At 42.5% G+C, this 21,606-nt stretch overlaps 2 protein-coding genes across 3 annotated transcripts in view; both read right to left on the bottom strand.

Annotated features, from left to right (window-relative positions):
• SLC35D2 (solute carrier family 35 member D2) overlaps window positions 1–2,306 on the bottom strand; it is a 45,240-nt gene extending 42,934 nt beyond the window's left edge. The window contains exon 1 of one of the 2 annotated variants that reach the window (XM_045562728.1): window positions 2,109–2,306. In XM_045562728.1, coding sequence (XP_045418684.1) covers window positions 2,109–2,254 — 146 coding nt within the window. In that variant the 5' untranslated portion in view covers window positions 2,255–2,306. The remainder of the gene's footprint in view (window positions 1–2,108) is intronic. The other variant, XM_045562729.1, reaches the window with a different exon arrangement.
• A 1,637-nt stretch (window positions 2,307–3,943) lies between these two features.
• ZNF367 (zinc finger protein 367) lies at window positions 3,944–20,760 on the bottom strand. The gene is made up of 5 exons (XM_045562727.1): window positions 19,950–20,760; window positions 11,356–11,506; window positions 8,819–8,938; window positions 7,549–7,687; window positions 3,944–6,483 (listed from the first exon to the last, which is right to left on the bottom strand). Exons 1-5 carry the CDS (start codon window positions 20,358–20,360, stop codon window positions 6,261–6,263), a joined length of 1,044 nt encoding a protein of 347 aa, XP_045418683.1. The 5' UTR covers window positions 20,361–20,760; the 3' UTR covers window positions 3,944–6,260.
• Window positions 20,761–21,606: the final 846 nt, after the last annotated feature.

The raw sequence follows: 21,606 nt of genomic DNA, 5'->3' as shown, positions 1-21,606 counted from the left end.
ACAGTATCCCTGCTTCCACCTTGGTCCCCCAATATGTGCTCTCAACACAGCAGCCAGAGTGATTTAGATCCTGTCACTACTTCCCTGCTTGACACCTCCCATGGCCCCCATCTCACTCAGTGCTGACACCAGAGCCCTGACAGTGGCCTCCAAGGCCCTACACAGTCTAGTTACTCTCAGATCCCATTCAGTACTGTTCCCACCCAAACTCTTCACCCTTCCATGCCTGGAATGTCTATCTGAAGCAGGGAACTGGCAGGTACTGCTTTGGGTATGGCATTGCTGCAGCATTGCATTACTGAGTCAGGAAGTCTCCAAACAAAGTTTCTAATTGCCCTGATCAAAACAAGACAAAGGCAGGCCAAGTTCCAACCAGTTAGAATCAAGAGGAAAACTGCCCCTTCCATGAATATTCCTCCCTTGGTTTAGCCCTTTGCTTACATAGACAGACAACAGGAACCAGGGGGCTGGCTCTCTTCCACAGGGAGAACTTGCCTCTGCTGTCTGTGGAGTAGACTTTCTAACTTTCTATAGTTACTGAATAAATCTCGCTTTCCCTTTATCTTGTTGGCTCGCTCCTGAATTCTTTCTTGCACAAAGCCAAGGACCCACTTGGACTTCAAGTGGCTCCCGGCCACCTAAAACCGCAAACTCTCTCCCACTCTCCCACTCCCCAATACCCTTTCCTGCCTTATTTTTTTCTGCAGAATGCTGCCCACATCTGACATAAATGTTACTAGTTTATGTATTGGTCCACTAAGATGTAAGCTCCATCTGCTCTGTTCATTTCTGTTTCCCAAGTGCCTAGAACAGTGCCTGGCACATCACAGGTGCTTAGGAAACATTATTGAATGAAAGAAGGATCTGATTCCTGCCTTCCCTGCCTACTTCCCTGTGGCACTTGCTCACTCAGCTCCGGCTAACAGTGACCTCTCTGTTCCTTCAGCAGACCAAGCTCGTGTCCATTCCACATGTCACACTCGCTGCTCCCTTCTGTCCGGAATGCTCTGGTGACACTACTCCACCCCAGGCACTCTCAGGTCATATCTCAAACTGCCTTGTTTATTCACAAACCTATTTGTTCATTTTCTGTCTCTACCACTGACACTCAAACAGCAGAGCAGGGGTTTTGTGCTTTTCACAGCTGCTACCCTGGTGCCTCAGTGGGCTCCGCACATAGTAGGCTCTTAGTAAATGTCTGTTGAGGGTGTAACCGACTGAGTTCACGTGAGTCTCAGTTTTCTCAAACAGAAAATAACAAAGCTGAAGATACTCTCTTAGGTCTCTTAGGGTTCTAAAATTTTGATGTTACATTTTTGTAGCACAGTAAGTATAGTTTACAAAGAAACCTCATTTATGACAGCTCCTGCAAAGCCCTGGAATGTAATTAACTGGGTTATAATTATCCATTTACATTCAAAAACAAGGCTGACTATAGGACTGGCCACAAGAAACAGAGCTATGGAACTGGTGGAGCTGGGTCTAAATCCACAATTCTTTCACTACTGCTACAACACTAGCATAATGAAACAGGATTTTCTAGTTCTCACAAATAAATTCAAGAAAGCACAAATTTGCTGGTTTACTTCACACTAATCCCAAAAAGTACCTCATGTGAACTTCTAATTGTTTTCCCTGAACGTGCTGGTAATTTGAGAATGAATGGTTAGTCAATACAAACAGACTTAACAGCTCAGGACTAATCTGATTGTTGAACATCTAGATTTAAGAATTGTTCACTTTGTAATACACATTTGGATCACTTTTTTCAGCTCATTGGTGTATTTGAAAGCATGTGGCTGTAGCTCTAGGAGCACAGCTGCCGCAGGGCGTCCCGCAGCAGGAAGCAGGAGTGCAGCGTGCCGGGCTGCAGCAAGAGTAGACTGACTCTGTCAGGTTGTGGTTTCAAGTGCAGAAAGTTGCGAAGGTCCGGGAGGGTGCCTGTGAAACCTGGGTCAACGCGCAGAGTTGAGAGTCCTGTTTCCACTGTCCCCACCCGCCCGGCTGGCCGGGCGCGGCCGCAGCGCACCGAGGGCAAAGGCAGCCCCGCGCTCCCCGCGTCCCGGGCGCCTCCCCCGGCCCGGGCAGCCCCCGCGGCCCCGCCTCACCCGTAGGTGGTCAGCAGCGCCTTGTTGACCAGCACGATGAGGAAGGAGCAGGTCCCGTAGAAGAGCGCCGACAGCAGCTTGGCCACCCGGGAGGGCAGCCGCGCCGCGCTGGGCTCCTCGCCCGCGTCCTGGCCGCCGGCCGTCATGTCCCGCGGCCGCACTGCCACCCGCCCGCCCCGGCCGCGCACCGGCCCGGCCCTCGGGCCCCAGCCCGGCCTCGTCCCCGCCCCCAGCCGGCCGGGAAGAGGGCGCGGCAGGAACAGGAAGGGCCGGGGCGCGAGCCTCAGATGCCGGCCCGCCCCCCTGCGGGCGCCCCAAAGCCGGCGCGGGACGGTCCTGCGCGCCTGGGCTTCACCGTGGAGGTACCCCGTCCCGCTGAGTCTAAGGGGGGACCAGAAACGCGTTTGGGACACTTGAAAAGCCCCACCTTCCCCCAGACTGCTCTTTTGGGGAGAAACACTGCAGTACGTCTTAGGGTTTGTTTTGCTTTTTTTTTCCCTCCTACAATAGTTTTTTGTTTAACGTATCACTTACGTACAGTAAAATACACACACTTTGTGAGTCCATAGTTTGAGATGTTCGACAAATGCATTCAGCCGAGTAGCCACTCACAACATAGAACATTTCCATCCCTCCCAAAAAGTTCCCCTCGCGCCCCATTGAAGTTAATCTCCCCCATCTCGTTGATGTCTATCACTCTAGGTTAGATTTGTATTTTCTAGAATTTCTAATGTACTTTTAAGGATTTTTTTTTTCTTTAAAGTCTCACTCCGTCGCCCCAGGCTGGGGTGCAGTGGTGTCATCATAGCTCACTGCAACCTCCAACTCCGGGGCTCAAGTGATCCTCCTCCCGCCTCAGCCTCCCGAGTAGCTGGGACTGCAGGCGCGTGACTTCTATTTTTGGTAGAAACCGAGTCTGGCTCTTGCTCAGGCTGGTCTCCAACTCCTGACCTAAAACGATCCTCCCGCCTCGGCCTCCCAGAGTGCTAGGATTACAGGCGTGAGCCACCACGCCTGTTTTAAGGCATTTTTTGCTCCGTTTGTTACTTTTGCGACTCATCCATGTTGTTTGTTTCTTTCAATTGGGAAACGGAAATGAACCAGAGATCAAAATCCCCAACCTCATGGAGCTTACCTAGTGGACCAATACATAAACTAGTAACATTTATGTCAGATGTGGCCAGTGTTCTGGAGAAAAAAAATAAGGCAGGAAAGGGTATTGGGGAGTGTGGGAGTGGAAGAGGGTTTGCAGTTTTACATGGGGTGATCAGTGAAGCTTCACTGAAGAGGTGATGGGGGGGATATGGAGGAGATGGGGGATGACACAGGAAAGTGACTCCCAATGCTGGGAGCCACTTGAAGTCCAAGTGGGTCCTTGGCTTCCTGCAAGAAAGAATTCAGGAGCGAGCCAACAAGATAAAGGGAAAGTGAAATTTATTCCAAAACTATAGAAAGTTAGAAAGATTCAACACATCTTGAATATAAGTGAAATGAAATCCTAGTTCCTTATTACCCTAATTTAAGGCCTGTGATAGGGCTGGCAGTAGTCTAACACTTATCTACAACAGTATATTTTTAGCACTGTAATAAGGAACTAGATGAGAAAGTAAAATATCTATAATCTAAGGCCATATTTTAAAGCAAGAAAAAACAATCCACACTATGATTGCAACTATGCAGAAGAGATGCCTGAGATGAAACGGCACTGAAATAATATTGATGGATGAATATAGGGCTATAAGTGATGTCTCTTTTAGAAGTTATTATAACATAGCTAGTATATTATATTTCTGATGGGAAACCAAATTATAAAGGCTTCAAGAATGACCATGTACTTTAAATTAAAATAAATTTTTATTCAAAGCATCTTTAAAAATTACAGCATGTTTATTCTTATGCTGTTAACTTTGCCAAACTACAACTTAGCCATATGAAGCATAAAACACTTCAAAAATCTGAATGTAAACCACATTTTTTAAAACAAAAAGCAGTCCTAACATACCTCCAATTTTAGATACCAATGTATTTTGTTGAAGTATATAGCTTATATCAAACAAGAACATTTAAAATGTTTTTATAGTAAATAGTTATAATAATTTCTTAAACTATTCCAATTAAACAAATAAAAAATGTTTGTGAATATAACTATTAGAGTTAACAAAAGCTGACTGGAGAAACAAACAAAAACAAACCCTTACTCTTTAGGGCCTTAAATTTTATCATCTGTAAACTGGTAAATATTTGCATTTTTAAAATTCTTACTATCTTTCCTTCTTCAGATAAGTTTATCAAATTTTAAATTTCCCAAGACTGATGAGTGTTGCCTTTTAGATCATTTAAATCGTACTTGAGAGAAAAAATTCTAGAAGAAATGTTGAAACCTAAACCAAGAAAATTCAGATGCTATACTCTGTCTTAACAGGCTTATAAGTGCTCCAAGTTAAAATTCTATATACCAGATTACAAACAAAATTCTTAGACCATTACAAATATAAATTCTCTTATTAAAAAAACCCCTAAAGGTTTGTGATTTATTATACAGAGGAATTACATTTTTAAAGTATGTCCTCATCATACACATTATTTGTAACTATCATATCTTCTTTCATATTTTTGCTCCTCTTCAAGATATTTACATATCTCCCGTTCCCCATGGCTACATATTTTATACTACCTGTGTACTGCAACACATTAGGATTTTTGGATAAAGCCTACATTCTAGATAATGTTTAAACTATATCTGTACGATCCCACTTCCTCAAAAATATGAAGAGTCCATATTTCCCTCTAGTAGTCCAAGTTTTACTCCAATTAAGCAATCTGTAAATTACCATACTATGCATGTCATTTAGTGCTGCTTAAAACAGAAGCCAAAATGATGGAAGTTTTTGCCTACATAAAGGAGGTGGTCTGCTCAGCTCTTGATTTTTCTGTTCCTGCTTCACTACATAAAGTGGTGTTTAATAACTTCATCTATTTGGGAAAATGGCTTAAAACCACCACACAAGTTAACACACTTGCAGTTAAAACTATTTCAGAAACCTACTTATTTGAGTAGCTAATATTTTCTGCAGTGTTTAACTGATAGCTAAATTTAGTGAACACAAAATAGCTTGGCATGTTATTCGAAGTAAAGCAAGAAGGTGGCTTTATGCACTGAAAATATAAATATGGAGGCTTCCATTTGCTAATAATTCTAAATAAGCAGTACAATTTAGTGTTTGCTAACAAAAGATCTAAAACATTTCCCTACAAAACAACCCTGTAGATGTCCCTTTTATTAACAAAAATCCAAGTGCCAAATCTCATTACAGGGCCCATAATATATTAAAAAAAAATCACCAATTACCATGTTACCTAGACTTTGCAAGATTAATCACTCAATTTCAGCAAATGAGAAACATGAAATGTGCAAAAGTTCCCAAGTTTACATGCTAGGGGTGACAAGTGCTTTTCAAACTTAAACATTATAGTAAGTTTTAAGCCCCAGAAAGATAGAATAAGACTGATTTTACTCCAATTTTGAAAATTCTGAACTATTGTGCATCTTACCAAGAACCTGAAATATCTTTTTTCTTCCAAATCCATAACTTAGAACATCTTCCAAAATAGTCAGCTTCCCATTTCTCTAGTCTTAGTGGGCACACTATTTTGCAATTTAAAAATATCTACCTTACACACGTATCTTATACTTTCTTGCTTGCTTCAGTGTTTACAGTATTGTTAAACATACTAATATACATTGTTAAAAATGATCTTATAAATAATCTATTTCAACCTTCTTTGGCTATTTGTACCATTCTGTTTTTCACACAAATGTCTTATTCAGAAAGTGCTTCCTGTGAGAACTACTTCCAATGAATGCATTAAACTTGCAAAATCTAGCTTCCCACAATATGTAGTTTTCTACCCTGTACTCTGCAGTCCATATTTACAAATAGTTAAAACTTTACATCAAACATTAAATCCATTCCTATATAAAAAAAGTGCATTTCTTTCTCACCCCATATTCTGGGGCAATAACATTCTTCATTAGTTTCTACAGAATAGCAGCCTATGATAAGCAAATAAGGTGCTTAGCTTATGCCCAAGGATCTACTTTTTAAGTACGCTGGGCAGTACTTTTGTACAGTGGAAGAGTCAGTGTCCAGGCTACTGTCGGAGCGGCGCCCCTGTCAGGTTGGCGAGCTCTATGAGAGCGAGGGCTCCGTGCAGGCGCTCCCGCTGCTCCTGCAGCCGGCGCTGGGCCCCGCTCTTCTCGTCATCCTCTTCGTCAGACTGAAGGTATTCCAGGGGGTCTTGCTGCTCCTGGTCAGCCTTCTGTACAAGCTTGCCTTTCAAGGTGGGGGTACGCTGCTCTCTCATTTCCCAATACCTAAGAAATGCATACACATTAGTTATATAGTAGACATAAAATTCCCAAACGTTTACTTTTCTTTTAAAAAGTTCTGTACCACAGTATTACTTTTATGTGTTTCAGTTTATAAAGTTATAAAGTGATGTCACATATATATTTTTTTTTCCTTGCTTATATAGGAAAAAACCCAAGTTCAAAGAAGTTAAAAGGTTTCTATAATCAAAACCTGGCAGTTCCAGATCTCATACTCAACTTTTGAATAAATGTGTTTCTGCCATTAAACTATCACTACCTTAAAGATCATATAGACTAGAGTAAAATATGAAAATAGAAGGAAAAAGTCATTAGAAACCTATTTATCCTATCCACAGAGAGATGGTAATTTTTTGTTTTCTTGAGACAGAGTCTCACTCTGATACTCAGGCTAGACTGCCGTGGTGTCAGCCTAGCTCACAGCAACCTCAAACTCCTGGGCTCAAGCGATCCTCCTGCCTCAGCCTCCTGAGTAGCTGGGACTACAGGCCCATACCACCATGACCCGCTAATTTTTCTATTTTTAGTAGAGACAGGGTCTCACTCTTGCTCAGGCTGGTCTCAAACCTCTGACCTCAAACAATCCTCCCGCCTCAGCCTCCCAAAGTGCTAGGATTACAGGCATGAGCCACCGCACCTGGCCAGAGATGGTAACTTCTGATAGAGTTAACTATGTAAAACATTAAACTCACAAAATACGTCAAAGTCACTAACATCTGTAACACAGTTTACTCAAAAACTTAAGAATACCACCCTTACTCTATTATGCAGCCAACTGATAATTCACAAGAAAAAAATGCAAATGTTTAATTCTTTTTAAAATAAACAGTCCAAGCACTCAGGCTAATTATCATATTGAAGTTTTCTATCACACACAGATGCTAATACCACTCATAACAATTCTGTAGGAAATAAGGGGTCACTTCGAATTATTTTATAAAATGTGTATAAATGCAACCTACTTAAGATGAGAGGACTGCAAAAGTCCCTAACACAAACCCAAGCCCTCGACAGGTATCCTCACAGTGGACTAAAGACAGAGTGCCTTACTTTGCCAACCACTCGGCGGCAGCCTTGTTGTCCGCAGCCTGATGCTTGCTGAGTGTGTCCGTAGGCTCCTCCCTCTTCAGCCTGGCATAAGGGTGCTTGGGACAGTGGCGGTTTGCATGGGTAAATCTGCTCAGGCAGCCTTCAAAACATGAAGAGAAACACTTGTCAGAATCTGGACATCCAGCAAAGAGCATATGGAAAATGTTCAGTTTCACTGGCACCCAAGAAAAGTAAATTAAGATGGTGAGATTTAGCCTTCTATAACTTGGAGGAGAAACAACCAAATGAGCCTAAGCACAGTCTTATCAATGCTAGTGAGGGGAACAAGGAGATGGTTCTGTCATAACTTGGCCATGGCCATGTAAGTGTGTCCAACCCCACAGGGACGTGATTTATTAGCACAAGTCATAAAATTGTTCAAAACCTCTGACCTGGGAATTCCATTCTTAGAATCTATCATAAGGAAACATCAGAAAAGATGAACAGAGCTATAAATGCAAAATGTTCCCCTCAGCTTTGTTGGTAACAAGAAAATTTTAAAAACAAATTAAATATTCAATATCCAACATTGAAGTAACCATGCTTAAGCAAATGCACTAAATGAAGAAGTCTGTAGATACTTGTAACATTTGTAATAATCAAGAAAACTACAGAGCAATGGCACAGAATTATATTGAGTTTCTTTGTTTTCTTTTTCGTTTTCTTTTTTGTTTAGAGACAGGGTCTTGCTGTGTTGCCCAGGCTGGAGTGCACTGGCCCCATCACAGCTCACCGTAACCTCAAATTCCTGGGCTCAAGAAACCTTCCGCCTCAGCCTCTTGAGTAGCTAAAGACACCATGCCCAGCTTATGGATTTCAAATATACTATTAAGTATGTGAAAATGTGCATAACAAAAATATCTTTAGAAATTGTGATGAGAGGAAGAAAATCACTTAAGACAATATGCTTATTTCAATTTAATAGTTTAAAACCTACATAAAAACTTACTATAAAAGCTGTATTTACTTTTATAAAGATTTTTCTACTGCCTACAACTGGATATAATGTTTTTAATTACCCTCAAAAGTTTTCATCTAAAAAGAATACTGTATTTAAAACTAAATTATTTCTAAGAAATTCAGCATGGATCACAATTAACAAGCAAGAAAGCTTATGATGTTTTATAAAATTTATAACAAAAGTCTGTCCCCCCCAAAAATTCAAGTGAAAGATATTTTAACTGTTAACTCACAACTAGTTATCCCATAAATTTAACTTCTAACACCGTACCATTTTCTGAACAAACAAATGGTTTCTCTCCGGTGTGAAGACGCTGATGTGTTTTGAGCTGCCCACTTTGAACAAAGGCTTTTCCACAGTCTGGATAGTCACACAGATAGGGTCTCTCACCTAAGTAGATAGATGTTATATATTATGTCTGAAACAAGGCAAGACGAGGAAGGGGGTAGGGAGAGAAACAACCCCTATATAGGTCACGACTCCAAACAACAGTAAAACATGTCACAGGCCCTTCAGAGCAGCAAGTAGAAATGCTAACAGCAGCACTTGGATGAAGTCCAGCAGCTATCCACTGGGGAGCACAATATTTTCTTAGGCCTTGACCCTCCAGGTACTCAGGCTCCAGTCCTTAAAGTTCTCATCTTCAGCTTATCCCATACTTTTTATCCCCCATACTCCAAATCACTAGCTCTTGCTGCTTCTTCACAGTGTCTCCCACTCCTGCTTTCCCACCGCAGATCCTCCTGGTCAGACTGGCAGCCCCTCCCACTAGAATGCAGCCTCCTAGCTGGCTTCTCGTCTCCCCCCTACACACCACTTCCCGAGAACCTGACAGAGAACTCTGCTTTTGTCTAGCCCACCCCTGCAAAAAAAAAACAAAACAAAAAAACTAGCCCCTAAACCACCCCAAACACTATTACACTCCTTAGACAGCAAAACTTATCTGCTGACTTTTAAATGGTCCCCTAATATCTGCACTATATGCAAATCTCACCAACCTTTTATTAGCTACTGGGTTGGAGGGTCAGGTTTATCCTTACTTCCCCAAGAGTCATTCCAGCCAGGAGGCAGTTTCTCATCTTGTTCTAATCCTTGACAATCCTATCTTCTCTGCCCATTCATATCTTCCCAATCCTGTAGGCTCTCAGCGAAACTCTTCTTACCTCCAAATAATTGGACTTTGTATACCTTCATTAACTTAGCCTCCGTGTTTTCTATGCATCATGATAGTCTCCTTCTATAAAGACTCATAATGTCTTATATTTCATTTAAATTCCTATTGACAATACAGTGCTAGGCTCAAAGTACTCAAAAAGGTTGTTCAATCATAATTCAACTTATTATTTCTTGAAAAATATTCTTTAATCAACAATTATACACTGGTTTTTCCAATATGACTCAAAGAACAATAATGGTTTTGATAGTTGAACACAAGGATATGGGGGATTATTTAAAATAGTAAGAGGAAAGCTTTTTAAAAGGTATATACTATTAGAGTTTAACCACCCCTTAGGGATCTTGGGTTCAGCTCCCTGTATACAGCGTCATAGGCTGAGGTGTGGGGTATCAGGTGACACACAGTGGGTCAGTCGAGATCAGGACAGGGACTCGGGGCTCTCTTCATTATGCCACATGGTCTTGATTCTTGCCTACACTGGCAACAAGCACTCTGTGGCCTGTGAACCAGTTATTGGGGGGGGGGTGGATTTCAGAATATTTAGATTGAAAAAAACATAAAAATTCTCAAAATTAGAATATTTCATTAAATAATCATTTTACTAATGGTATCTAAAGTCAAAACCTCTAGCTACCTTAGTTTATAATAATTGAAAATTAAAACATTACCCCTTTTCAGGGATTTAACTAAAAAAACTATATCATATCATTAAAATGTATCTTTTCAAAAACCAAAAGTAAGAAAAAAATGGAAAACAGGTGATCACCTAAACACAGGGGAAAAAACAGGGGATTGAGGGCTAAAAGCCCAAGTTCTAAACCAGTACTGCCCATAAAAATATAATGTGAACCACTTATGGAAGCCACATTAGAAAAAGCAAAAAGAAATACCTGAAATTAGTGCTCAAAAGTCACACGTGCTAGTGGAACTGCAGTGGGTAGCACAGCTCTAGACTTAGGAGTCTGAGAGATTGTGAGCCAGTGGTAATTGGTTTTTTGCCATCTCAGTTTCCTCATCTGTAAATCATTACATGCCAACTTTATAGAGAGAACAAGGGCCCTCTGTAAGTTATTTTTTTGGCTTTCTATATGGCATATAAAATGCAAATATAATGTCTACATATACATAAAATGCATAATAATCTTGGGATAGCTATCTATAATACATTTAATTCCGAAAGATCATGGTTCACTGTGGGTTTAATGGTTGGGTCAAACATGCTGATGACACCTGAGGACTCTAGAAACTCTACTAAAAACTTGACAATTGCTGTTTTAGTATTTGGCCTACAAATGAATAATTTAACAATTATACAGATAACTTAAGAGCATATCAAGTAAAATTCAGGTAGATAGAGGGTAGAACAAAATTTGGCAATAACATGACTATGACATATGTATTAATTACCATGATAACCTTAGAAGTCACAAAGAACCAGTGTTCATAAAACCACCACTCTCCACCAAAGAGAAAATGACAACACAGTGCCTATTTTTGAAAACTTCACAACAAATAGTGGTAACATAGGAAATATAAGGTAACTGAAAAATTAATTTATAGGCCCCCAAACATCAAATCAGCTTTCAGTTAAGTATTACTTCTGGCAGTCTCTAAGATTTGCTCAACTTACCTGTATGAGTCCTCTTGTGAGCCTGGAGCGATTTCTCCCGTGGAAACACTCTATTACAGATGTTACAACGGATTCTGCTGGATGAATGCTCCCCTTCATTTATTAAATCTCGGACAGTATCTGCTCTGGGTCTACCACGTCGGATTCCATCCTGTTAACAATTTTTATAAACGTTAATATATATAATGTACTGGACTCTACTCATTAAAGTAACATATCATAAAAGATAATTTTTGAAAATCTTTCTTTAGTGACATCAGCACAAATGGCAGCACAGGTAGCTCCAACAGCCCACCCTGCCACAGATGACTGAAAAATCTTGCAAAAACTGTCAGAATCAGCTTTGTCATAATGCCAGAAAATATAGATTTACAGCAACTCAGCAAACACTGAATCAAGAAAAAGAGAACTTAAAACAGTAGGAAAGCTTTACAGCATTCTTGCTTGCCCTTTATTTTTCCCTTTCCCAGTGATGTCCAGAAGACAGCAGCCTGCATTCTCAGTATGCGAACCTAGTCCCTAGTCCCTGCTTCCAGAGAGAGAAGAGTAGACCTTAATCTGAAATAATTACATTCGTCTGTTTAGAGCCTGGGGGTTACCAAAGGGCTGACACAAAGCAAGCCATTTGTCTTTGTTTGGAATAACTTGGAACTCTCTCAGGGCAGAAAAGTGGCAGCAGAGGGCACTGCTGAAAACCCTTGTAAGGCAAATAACAACCTGCTGCTACTTGGGGCAAAAGAGTTCAGTGAAGGCAAACAGACGCTCCAAAAGCCTGAGAGGAAAGCTGGGAGGAAGTTTCCTTGGGAAATTAGGGCACCAAAAAGTACCCTAACTTACTAAACATAGGAATTTAGAAAGGGCAGGAAGCATGTTCAGAAAAGATCTGAAAAGACCTTCTGGATGATCTTTAAGCTCAGCACAAGTAGGAAATGAAGGCTAAGGTAGAGTTGCAAACAGCATGGCTAAGCATTGAAAGTGTGCCCCAACACAGAGCCATTCTGCAATTCTGGGAGAAGGTTTTTCCCTCTCTTTCCTTTTTTTTTTTTTTTTTTTTAGTGCAGGGGCGGGGCAGCAGGGGAGCTCCAGGCATTCAAAAACAACCTCTCTCGAAACACTAGCTGAACACAAGCTAAAGAAACAGACTTTAGAGAACAAATACAACAAAGAATACAGTTTAGAAAAATAGTTTAGAAAAGTCACTAAACAACTACAACCCAGCAGACGACAAAAAACAAACTCTGAGGAGCAAGAAGAATCTAATTTCCAGAGTTATCATGTTATAATAGTTAAAACATTCAGTTTTCAACAAAATATTACAAAGCATGCAAAGAAATAAAAAAAAAGTATAGTACATATGTAGGAGAAATTAAGAGAAAGAGACCAAGAAGAATAGACGGTGGACTTAGTAGACAAAGACTTTACTATCTTAAATATGCTCAATGAGCTAATTGAAACCATGCACAAAGAATACAAATAAAACCAGAGGAACAATGTCTCAACAAACAGAATACCAATAAAGAGACAAAAATTATAAAAAGGCACCAAATAGATATTCTAGGGCTGATAAGTACAATAACTGAAATGAAAAAAATTCTCTAAAGGGTTTCAAAGGCAGCTATGAACTAGAAGAATGGGCAAACTTGATGAGAGGTCGGTTGAAATTACCCACTCTGAAGAACAGAAACGAAAAAAAATGAAGAGAAATGAACAGAGCCTAAGACACCTGTGAAACAACATAAAGCATACCACCAAACACATAACTGGAGTCCCAGAGGCAAGAGAGAAAAGGCGAGAAAGAATATTTGAAGAAATAATGGCTGAAAATTTCCCAAATTTGATAAGACACAAATCTTTAAGAATAAATACAAAGAGAGATCCACACCAACACACATTGTAATCAAATTGTCAAAAGACAAAAGAATTTTGAAAACTACAAGAAAGAAGTGCCTCATGATGTATAAGGGGGTCCTCAATAAGATTAACACCTGATTTCTCAGGAGGAATTACAGAAAGCAGTGGGATGACATGTTTAAGGTTCTGAAAAAAGAAATATAGGCTGGGTGTGGTAGTGCACACCTGTAGCCCCAACTACTTGGGAGGCTGAGCTGGGGTGATCACTTAAGCCCAGGAGTACAAGACAGCAGTGAGCTATACAGTGCCACTGCACTCCAGCCTAGGCAACAGAGTGAGACCTGGTTTCCAAAAATAATAATAATAATAAAAAAGAAAAAAATATATAATTCTATTATATATCCAGCAAAACTATCTTTCAAAAATGAAGAAATTAAGACATTCCCAGATAAACAAAAGTCCATTGCTGGTAGATCTGCCCTGCAAAAAATGCTAAAGGGAGTTCTTGTAAAAATTAAAGGATACTAGACAATAATTCAAAGCCATATGAAGAAATAAAGAACACTGGTAAAGGTAACTACATAGGTAAATACAAACACCAGATATTTTGGGTTTTAAATCCTCTTCTTTCCTACATAAAAGACAAATGTCAAATGCATAAAACAATAGTTATAAATCCACGTTGATGGGACATGATATATAAAGATGTAATTTAAGACAACAACATAAAGGGGGATGGACAGAGGTGTATAGGAGTAGAGTTTTTGTATATGATTGAAACTAAGGTAGTATTAGTTCAAAGTAGATTATTATAAATTTAAAAGGTTTATTGAAATTTTCAGGGTAACCACTAAGAAGTTTTTTAAAAAAGGAAACAAGAAAGGAATGAAAATGACACACTATAAAAAATCACTTAAACATATAAAAAGTCAATGGAAAAATTGAGAAACAAAATAAACATAAGGCACAGAAAATAATAAAATGGCAGAAGTCCTTCTTTAACAGTAATTTAAATGTAAATAAGTTAAACTCTCCAATTAAAAAGCAGAAATTAATGGAATGGACTTTAAAACAAACAAAAAAAACCTGGTCCAACTACATGCTATCTATAAGACACTCCCTTTAAATCCAAAAATAAGTTAAAAGTGAAAGTACAGAAAAAGATAAGACAATTATAAAAGCATACACATAACAGAGCCCCAAAATACATGAGCAAAAATTGGCAGAATTAAAGGGAGAAATAGTTCAAAAATAGCTGGAGACTTCATACCCCACATTCAATAATGGATAGGACACCTAGTCAGAAGAATCACAAAGATATTCTCCAGCACAGACCATACATTAAGCCACAAGACAAGTCTCATTATCTTCTTTCACCACGTGGAATGAAACTCTAAGTCAACAATAGAAGGAAAACAAGAACAAATATGTAGAAATTAAACACACTCTTAAATAGCCAATGAGTCAAAGAAGAAATCACAAGAGAAAGAGAAAATACTTTGACATAAATGAAAATGAAAATGTGACATACCAAAACTTATGGGATATAGTTCTGAGATTGGAAGACTTAACACCAATAAGATAGCCATACTACCCAAAGCAATCTTACAGATTCAATGCAATCTCTATTAAATATCAGTGGCCTGTTTTGCAGAAATGAAAAAAGTGATCCTCAAATTTATATGGAATTGCAAGAGGCTCCAAAGAGCCAAAAAATCTTGAAAAAAGAACAAAGCAGGAGGACTCATCCTTCCCAACTTAAAAACTTAGCACTGGCCAGGCACAGTGGCTCATGCCTGTAATCCTAGCACTCTGGGAGGCTGAATCGGGAGGATTGCTTGAGGTCAGGAATTCAAGACCTGCCTAAGTGTGAGACCCTGTCTCTACTAAAAATAGAAAAAATTAGGCAGGCGTAGTGGTGTGCACCCATAGTCCCAGCTACTTGGGAGACTGAGGAAGGAGGACCACTTGAGCCCAGGAGTTTAAGGTTACAGTGAGCTATTAGGATGCCACTGCAGCTGGTGGCTCACGCCTGTAATCCTAGCACTCTGGGAGGCCGAGGCGGGCGGATTGTTTGAGCTCAGGAGTTCGAGACCAGCCTGAGCAAGAGCGAGACCCCATCTCTACTAAAAATAGAAAAAAAGTATATGTACAGCTAAAAATATATATATATATAAAATTATCTGGGGATGGTGGCACATGCCTGTAGTCCCAGCTACTTGGGAGGCTGAGGCAGGAGGATTGCTCGAGCCCAGGAGTTTGAGGTTGCTGTGAGCTAGGCTGACACCACAGCACTCTAGCCAGGGCAACAGAGTGAGACTCTGTCTCAAAAAAAAAAAAAAAAAAAAAAAAGAAATGGGACAGGAAAATCAGGTTAATTAACAACTTTAGTAATACAAGTCCTCTGCCATGAAAGAATTCTTTCACTAATATTTTTAAATATGTAAAAATGCATTTTTGAGTCTATTACAATTTGAAATAACTCATTAGTTAACTAATATCAAAATTTTAATATTAACCACTATTATTAATAAGCATGTCTAATAGTGGGGGAGGCATAAAAAATTAACCATATAGCTTGCCTCTCAGCAACTCTAAGAAAGACTTTGTTTCCACCACAAGCAATACATTTGTATGCTCCAAATGAGAAATGGAGGGCTGAAAGATAGAATATAATACAATATGGGGATCATATGTAGGAAGAGTTCACTAAATGCCTCTTTTAGATGAGAAAATAGGACAAGGCAAATAATCACCCAATGCCCTAAATAAGTGAATAAAGAGCATCTTTTAACAATACATATTAAAGTAAGCAATGTTACTTAAAGAGGACCATCATTTTCATTTTGGCCTTAACAATACTAAGAAAACTATGTTTCTAGCCACCCTTTAACAATTACAGAATGTTAACTTATTAGCAACCAAGTGCACCTTACCAATCTTGTCAAGACTGCCGATTCAGAAGAAAAAGCAATGCTAGCATGAAATTTAAAGAGGCAATATGGTTAAATTGCCAAAAACTTTTGCATACTTTAGTAAATGTTATTTTTAAAACAGAATCTCCATACCCCCAAAGGTATATTAGTGATTTTGAAAGTGTGCAGTCAAGTGATGACTAAAAAAACCCCTAAAAGTCCTTGACACATTTTTATACAAGTAAAATTCAAATAAAGGTCATAAACACAACCTAGAAGGAAAATAAAAATAGGTCTTAGAGGGAGGTGTATGTACCTTGATGAGAAAATATAAACGATCCTATATCCCTTTTTGCTTTGAGATTTAGACCCAAACTTTCTACTTGAATATCTGCTTCTTAAGTCTACCTCCCACCTTGACCTAGCTTCATAACATCCCAAGTCTTTATTACAGTTTAGCTATTGAATTGTGTGCATTTTTTTTTTTTTTTTTTTTGAGACAGAGTCTCACTCTGTTGCCCCGGTAGAGTGCAGTGGCGTCATTATAGCTCACTGCAACCTCAAACTCCTAGGCTGAAGCAATCCTGCCCCCTCAGCCTCCCAGGGTGCTTGGATGAGCCTGAATTGTGTGCACTCTCATAAAGCATCTCAATTGAGATATAGATAGGCTATAAACAGTATATATTTCATACGCCAACTTAATCAGCTTAATATTTAAAAAATAAAATAAGCTCTTAAAGTCAATTTACACGTGACACACAAACATGGTGTAGGGCAGCGGTCCCCAGCCTTTTTTCCACGGACAGGGGCGTGGGGGGGGGGACGAGGGGGATGGGGGAGCCATTGCGGCTGTAAATACAGATAAAGCTTCGCTTGCCCATCCCCCAACCGCCCCAAATTTCATGGAAGGCAATTTCTCCACGGACGGGGGTGAGAGGGAGGGGGTTAGGTGGAGCTCTGCGGCCAGGTCCCTAAACGGTACCGAGACTTGGGGACCACAGGCGTAGGGTTTAAGAACAAGGGCTCTGGAATGTTCCAATCAGTTCTGCCACTTAACATATGATCTTAACTAAACTTTATCTTGGGGGCTCTAATTTCTCCTTTCTCATCCGGTAAACAGGATTAAATGAATTAAATAATTTAAAAATGCTCAACAGAATCTGGTAATTTGCTGCTAACATTATGAAGTGCTTACTCTGTGCCAGGCGGTAAATGGTGGGTACTATGCTAACATGATGTTAGGTTTAACATGGTGGTGATAAAAAATTACTGTGCACTAAGCTATGTGTAAGACTGCGCATCCTAAATGTTTGAAGTGCTCAGGAGATAGAAAGGAGGTGCAGGTTAGGCAGCTGGCAGGTCCTGAAGGGTGAACAGTATCTGAGAAGCCAGACCCCATGGGTCCCATAGTGGAGAAGTAAGCTCATGAATGCAGTCAAACTAGAGGGCACAAGGTGGGGAGGCTTGGAATATCCAATGGCAAAGGTAAGTTAGACCTGCTCTCTTCCCTCCCAGAATTCTACAACCCAGAAGAAGATAATGTATAATTATACACCAATAAGGTTAAGCAATCTTGGGATGAGGGGCCAAAATAAATTGGCAGATGACTGATGTTCTCCCCACAGGCAGGGGAAGCAATGTTGGGCAAGAAGAAACAAAAGAGCAAAAGAAAGCTGACACAGGGTGTGCAGGACTCAGATGTTAACAACTCCCCTGGGAGCAGGGGCAACAAATAGATAGTAAGTGAACACAAATGATGTTCTCAAACCCACAGCTGTTGGTGCCTCTAAGTAGCATATGGGAGGCAGGGAGCATGTTATTGGCACTGGCTGTATTACAAACTTGTCTCCCATCTTCCCCCAAAATGAGCAGACTTATTCAGAATAATTTACTCTTGACTACATGGAGATTAAGAACCACGAGTTCTTCAGAGAAGCAAAACAAAGAAAAAGGGGCTGGGACTCCCTATCTCTAGGCCAGTGTATTGACCACAAATCAAACTAGGTATTCCTCAAATAAAGGTGTATTCCAGATCTTTCTCCCTTAAGGTGGGGAAGCTAAGTGAATGAATATTTGGAGTTGTATTGGGATTGCTTCATCAATAAAAGGACAAGTTAAAATCAGTTTATCAAATAGTTTAGGAAACAGTTATAGTAAGAAAGACTGCATGAGAAAGAAGGGAAAAAAGGAGAAATGTAAAACATTTTCACTTTTACATGTTCTTCACAACTTTTGATATATTTTATTTCTCAAAAGAGATAGACAACATGGAAATAAATCTCAAACCCATAAATTGTGTTAGCAACTTTTATGAAAGGTTTGTATGAAGATAATTCTGTTTTATGCCAAAAAGAACATACCTATAGATTTCATTTGTCTATGACAACATTAATCTTCTTGGGTTATCCAAAATTAGATTAAGTTATAATTAAGAATAAAATCACAAATGCAAAATCTTACACAAGTATTTGTGCATGTATGCTTTATGCCTTTATATTCAACTGTATGATGTAATGTATTTTTTTAAAAAAAAAGACTAAAACTTGTAAATATGTTAACAGAAAAATATCTAGAATACCCATTCATCTTACTAGCAGCTACCAAGAGTCAGCCAACAGCGATTGTCCCCTTCACTAATACTCAGCAATACTATAAACACTTCTGTTCATTGTCTAACACTTTTACTGAGGTGCAGTTTCAAGAGTTGAAGTGTATCAAAAGAATATAGTTTTGTAACTTTAGAGTTCTTTAATAACAGTGCCATAAGTAACAAAGTTTATCAATTTCTTCAAAGCCTAATGTGGAATTTTAACATCCTTGCTACTTACTGCATGTAAAATCATGACCAAACTTGTTTCAATTTGTACATACACTATTTGCCAATACAGATACACTTAGCCACTAGGCGATTTACTTGTTTTATTTTTAGCAAATTGCTTATCTTATGCAGCCACTTAACAAATGGAACCTGGATATTAACCTTATATTAGCACCATCCATTACACAAATATTTATTGAGCACCTTTATTGAGCACTTACAGAGTATAAGACCCTAAAATTCCACCACAGTTCTAGGTCTGCCACTACCTAGTTGTGCGATCTCGAGGAAGTCACTTGTCAATCGCTCTAAGCCTCAGTTGCCTGATCTCTACAATGTAGATTTTAATAGGTGGTCACATTCTTCCCAGCTCTAAGTAGTCTGAGACTGCAAGCAATTTTAGCGTCCCATTCCACTGTGTGCTCTCAGCACCTTGCAAGTAATATGCTGGAAAAATGAAAGGCAGCGAGGGCCCAACTTCAACTGAGGAAAACGCCCTTAAGTCTTCTCTCTTCTCGGCTGTCTCTGCAGGGCATCTTTGGCAGGGCTCGGGCGATCTGCAGTGATGGAGCAGGAATTGCGCTCCCTTCCCGCACTCGGTGGAACCACTCAAATCCCCCAGTCCCCTCCCTCCCTCTCGGCCAGAGGACTCTGCAGTCTGCAGAGCCGATTGCAATAGCGGTTGACCGCGCCTCCCCTGCGGCCCTAGGCCGCGCTCCCGCCGACTGCACCTGCAGGAGGGATGCCTTGGGTCTCCCGCCCCCACCGGCCGGTCACGTGATCACCGCCCAGTCACCGCGCCCCCCCCCCGCGGGAGCCGGTTTTTGGCGCGCGGCAGTGACGTCAGCATCCTGTCAGCCGCCGCCACCACCCCCGCCGCAGCCGGAGAGACCTCGCGTTTTAAATTCGGCCCCGCCCCGCCCGCCGCGTCCCCAGACGCTGCCGGCTGGTGGGCCGCGCCGTTAACGGGCCCTCGGCTGCCCCGGGCCCCGCCCGCCCGCGCCGCTCACCTTGAGGTGGCCGCTATCTGGGCTGCTCGCTTCCTCCTCGTCCTCACCTCCCGAAGCGGCGGCGGCAGAGGCGGCGGGCGGGGGCGCGCCCCGGACCCGGAGCCCCGAGTGCTCGGCGACGGCTGCGGGCAGGGCGGCCGAGGCGGCACCCCCCGCGGCCCCGGGGCTGAGCGTCACGTTGTGTGCGTTCTCGCCCCAACGCCACGGGTACACCATGAAGTCGCTGAAGCCGGGGCTGGTGGGGATGAGTGGCGGCGGCGGCTCCGGCTCCCCTCCGCCGCCGCACGTGGGCTTGATCGGGGTTGTCCTGATGACCGACACCAGCACCCGCTTCGGGGAGTCGTGGCAGAAGATGACGGGTGGTGGCTGCGGGGGGTTGTCCCCCATAGGCACCTCCACGCCCCGGATCATCGCCCGGCCCCGATCCGCACCTCTGGCGGTCCTCGGCCGCACTCCCTGAGCACCGGTCCGGTCCCTCGCTCGCTCTCCCGCGCTGCTCAAAGTCACTAGCTCAGTCCCGCCGGCTCATGGCAGGCGGACGTTTCCCGGAATCCTGCGCAGCGGCCACCAAATAGTTGAGCGGCACGGCCGGCACCTGGCAGACAGGGCCGGACCCCAGCCCTGGTCAAGCCGCCCTCCGCTCTTTGTATTCCCCAACGCGGGAAGCAGCGGGCAGCCTGGCCCTGGCGGTGACAGGAAACCAGGACGCGCGGGACCGAGACCCCGAAAATAACAACCTGCTGCCGCGGTCCCCGCTCCGGCTTTTCCCGCGTTACATTTCGCGCCTGGGCGGAACCAATCACCGCAAGGCCCCTGCCCGCTGGCCGCAGCGGCGAGTGACAGGTTGCGCGAGCCAATGGCCAGACCTGGACTTCTTTCTAGCCCAGCGGGGCGGGGCCGGGTCTGCGCGCGGGTCCTTTCTGCCACGCCATTGGCCACCGCTGTTATATTTTTTTCAGCCTCGAGGGCCAACTGGGTTCGAAACTCCAGCGGAGCGCGCGACATCGCCACTAGCCGAGACGCACCCGCCCGGGCCCCGCCCTCACTGTGCGCGGGGTTTGCGAGGGCGGGGGCTGCAGGGGGAGTGCAGGGAGGGCTGGCGGAGAGCTGGGGACTGGAAAGTCTTCGGGGAGGAGGGGCCGAGGGGTGGTCGTTGGCCGGCGGTGCCGCGCGTCCCTCTCGGCCCCGCCCGCCCGAGGCTGTTGGGCTGCGGTTCCCGCGCGCAGAGTTTAAAGGGCTGGGGCCCGGCCGCCCGCCCCGCCCTCCGCTCCCGCCACCCAGTTTTTTACTGCACGGGTTTCTAGTAGGCACCGGAGATGCCCAGTTTCTTAACCGAGTTCCGTCTGCTCAGCTGTTGGGCTCGATGTGAATTAACCCTTTCAGCGCTGCCCTGACTCCTCCCGTGCTGACTGTGGGACTCAATGCCGGCCATCGCCCACCTGGGCCTCTGTTTCCCCATCTGTGCAAAGTGGGGTTATTAAGGAAGTGGTCTTCGAAATCCCAGTGGCCGCTTGCGGCGCGGAAGGCACACCCTGGATCAATGCCCCAAAGTTACCTCGAAGACCCTCCAACCCCACCTCGGCGATTCCGGTCCGCCGAGCGGCTCCTGTCCCACCCAGGCCTCGCTTGTGCCGGGGCCGCGCCTTAGTCCCCGCGT

Source organism: Lemur catta, chromosome 10, assembly GCF_020740605.2.
Source record: "Lemur catta isolate mLemCat1 chromosome 10, mLemCat1.pri, whole genome shotgun sequence".
In the NCBI taxonomy this organism is placed as follows: Eukaryota; Metazoa; Chordata; class Mammalia; order Primates; family Lemuridae; genus Lemur; species Lemur catta.
The sequence above is the reverse complement of the archived record's forward strand: the minus strand, read 5'-3'. Positions and strand labels throughout refer to the sequence as shown.

Bases quoted from the DNA above. Each gene is read 5' to 3' on its own strand.
- ZNF367 (XM_045562727.1), bottom strand. From the start codon at position 20,360: ATGATCCGGGGCGTGGAGGTGCCTATGGGGGACAACCCCCCGCAGCCA. The intron at 8,939-11,355 runs GTAAGTTGAGCA...CTATCTACTTAG, and splicing joins TCACAAGAGGACTCATACAG to GTGAGAGACCCTATCTGTGT. The intron at 7,688-8,818 runs GTACGGTGTTAG...CATGTTTTGAAG, and splicing joins ATTTGTTTGTTCAGAAAATG to GCTGCCTGAGCAGATTTACC.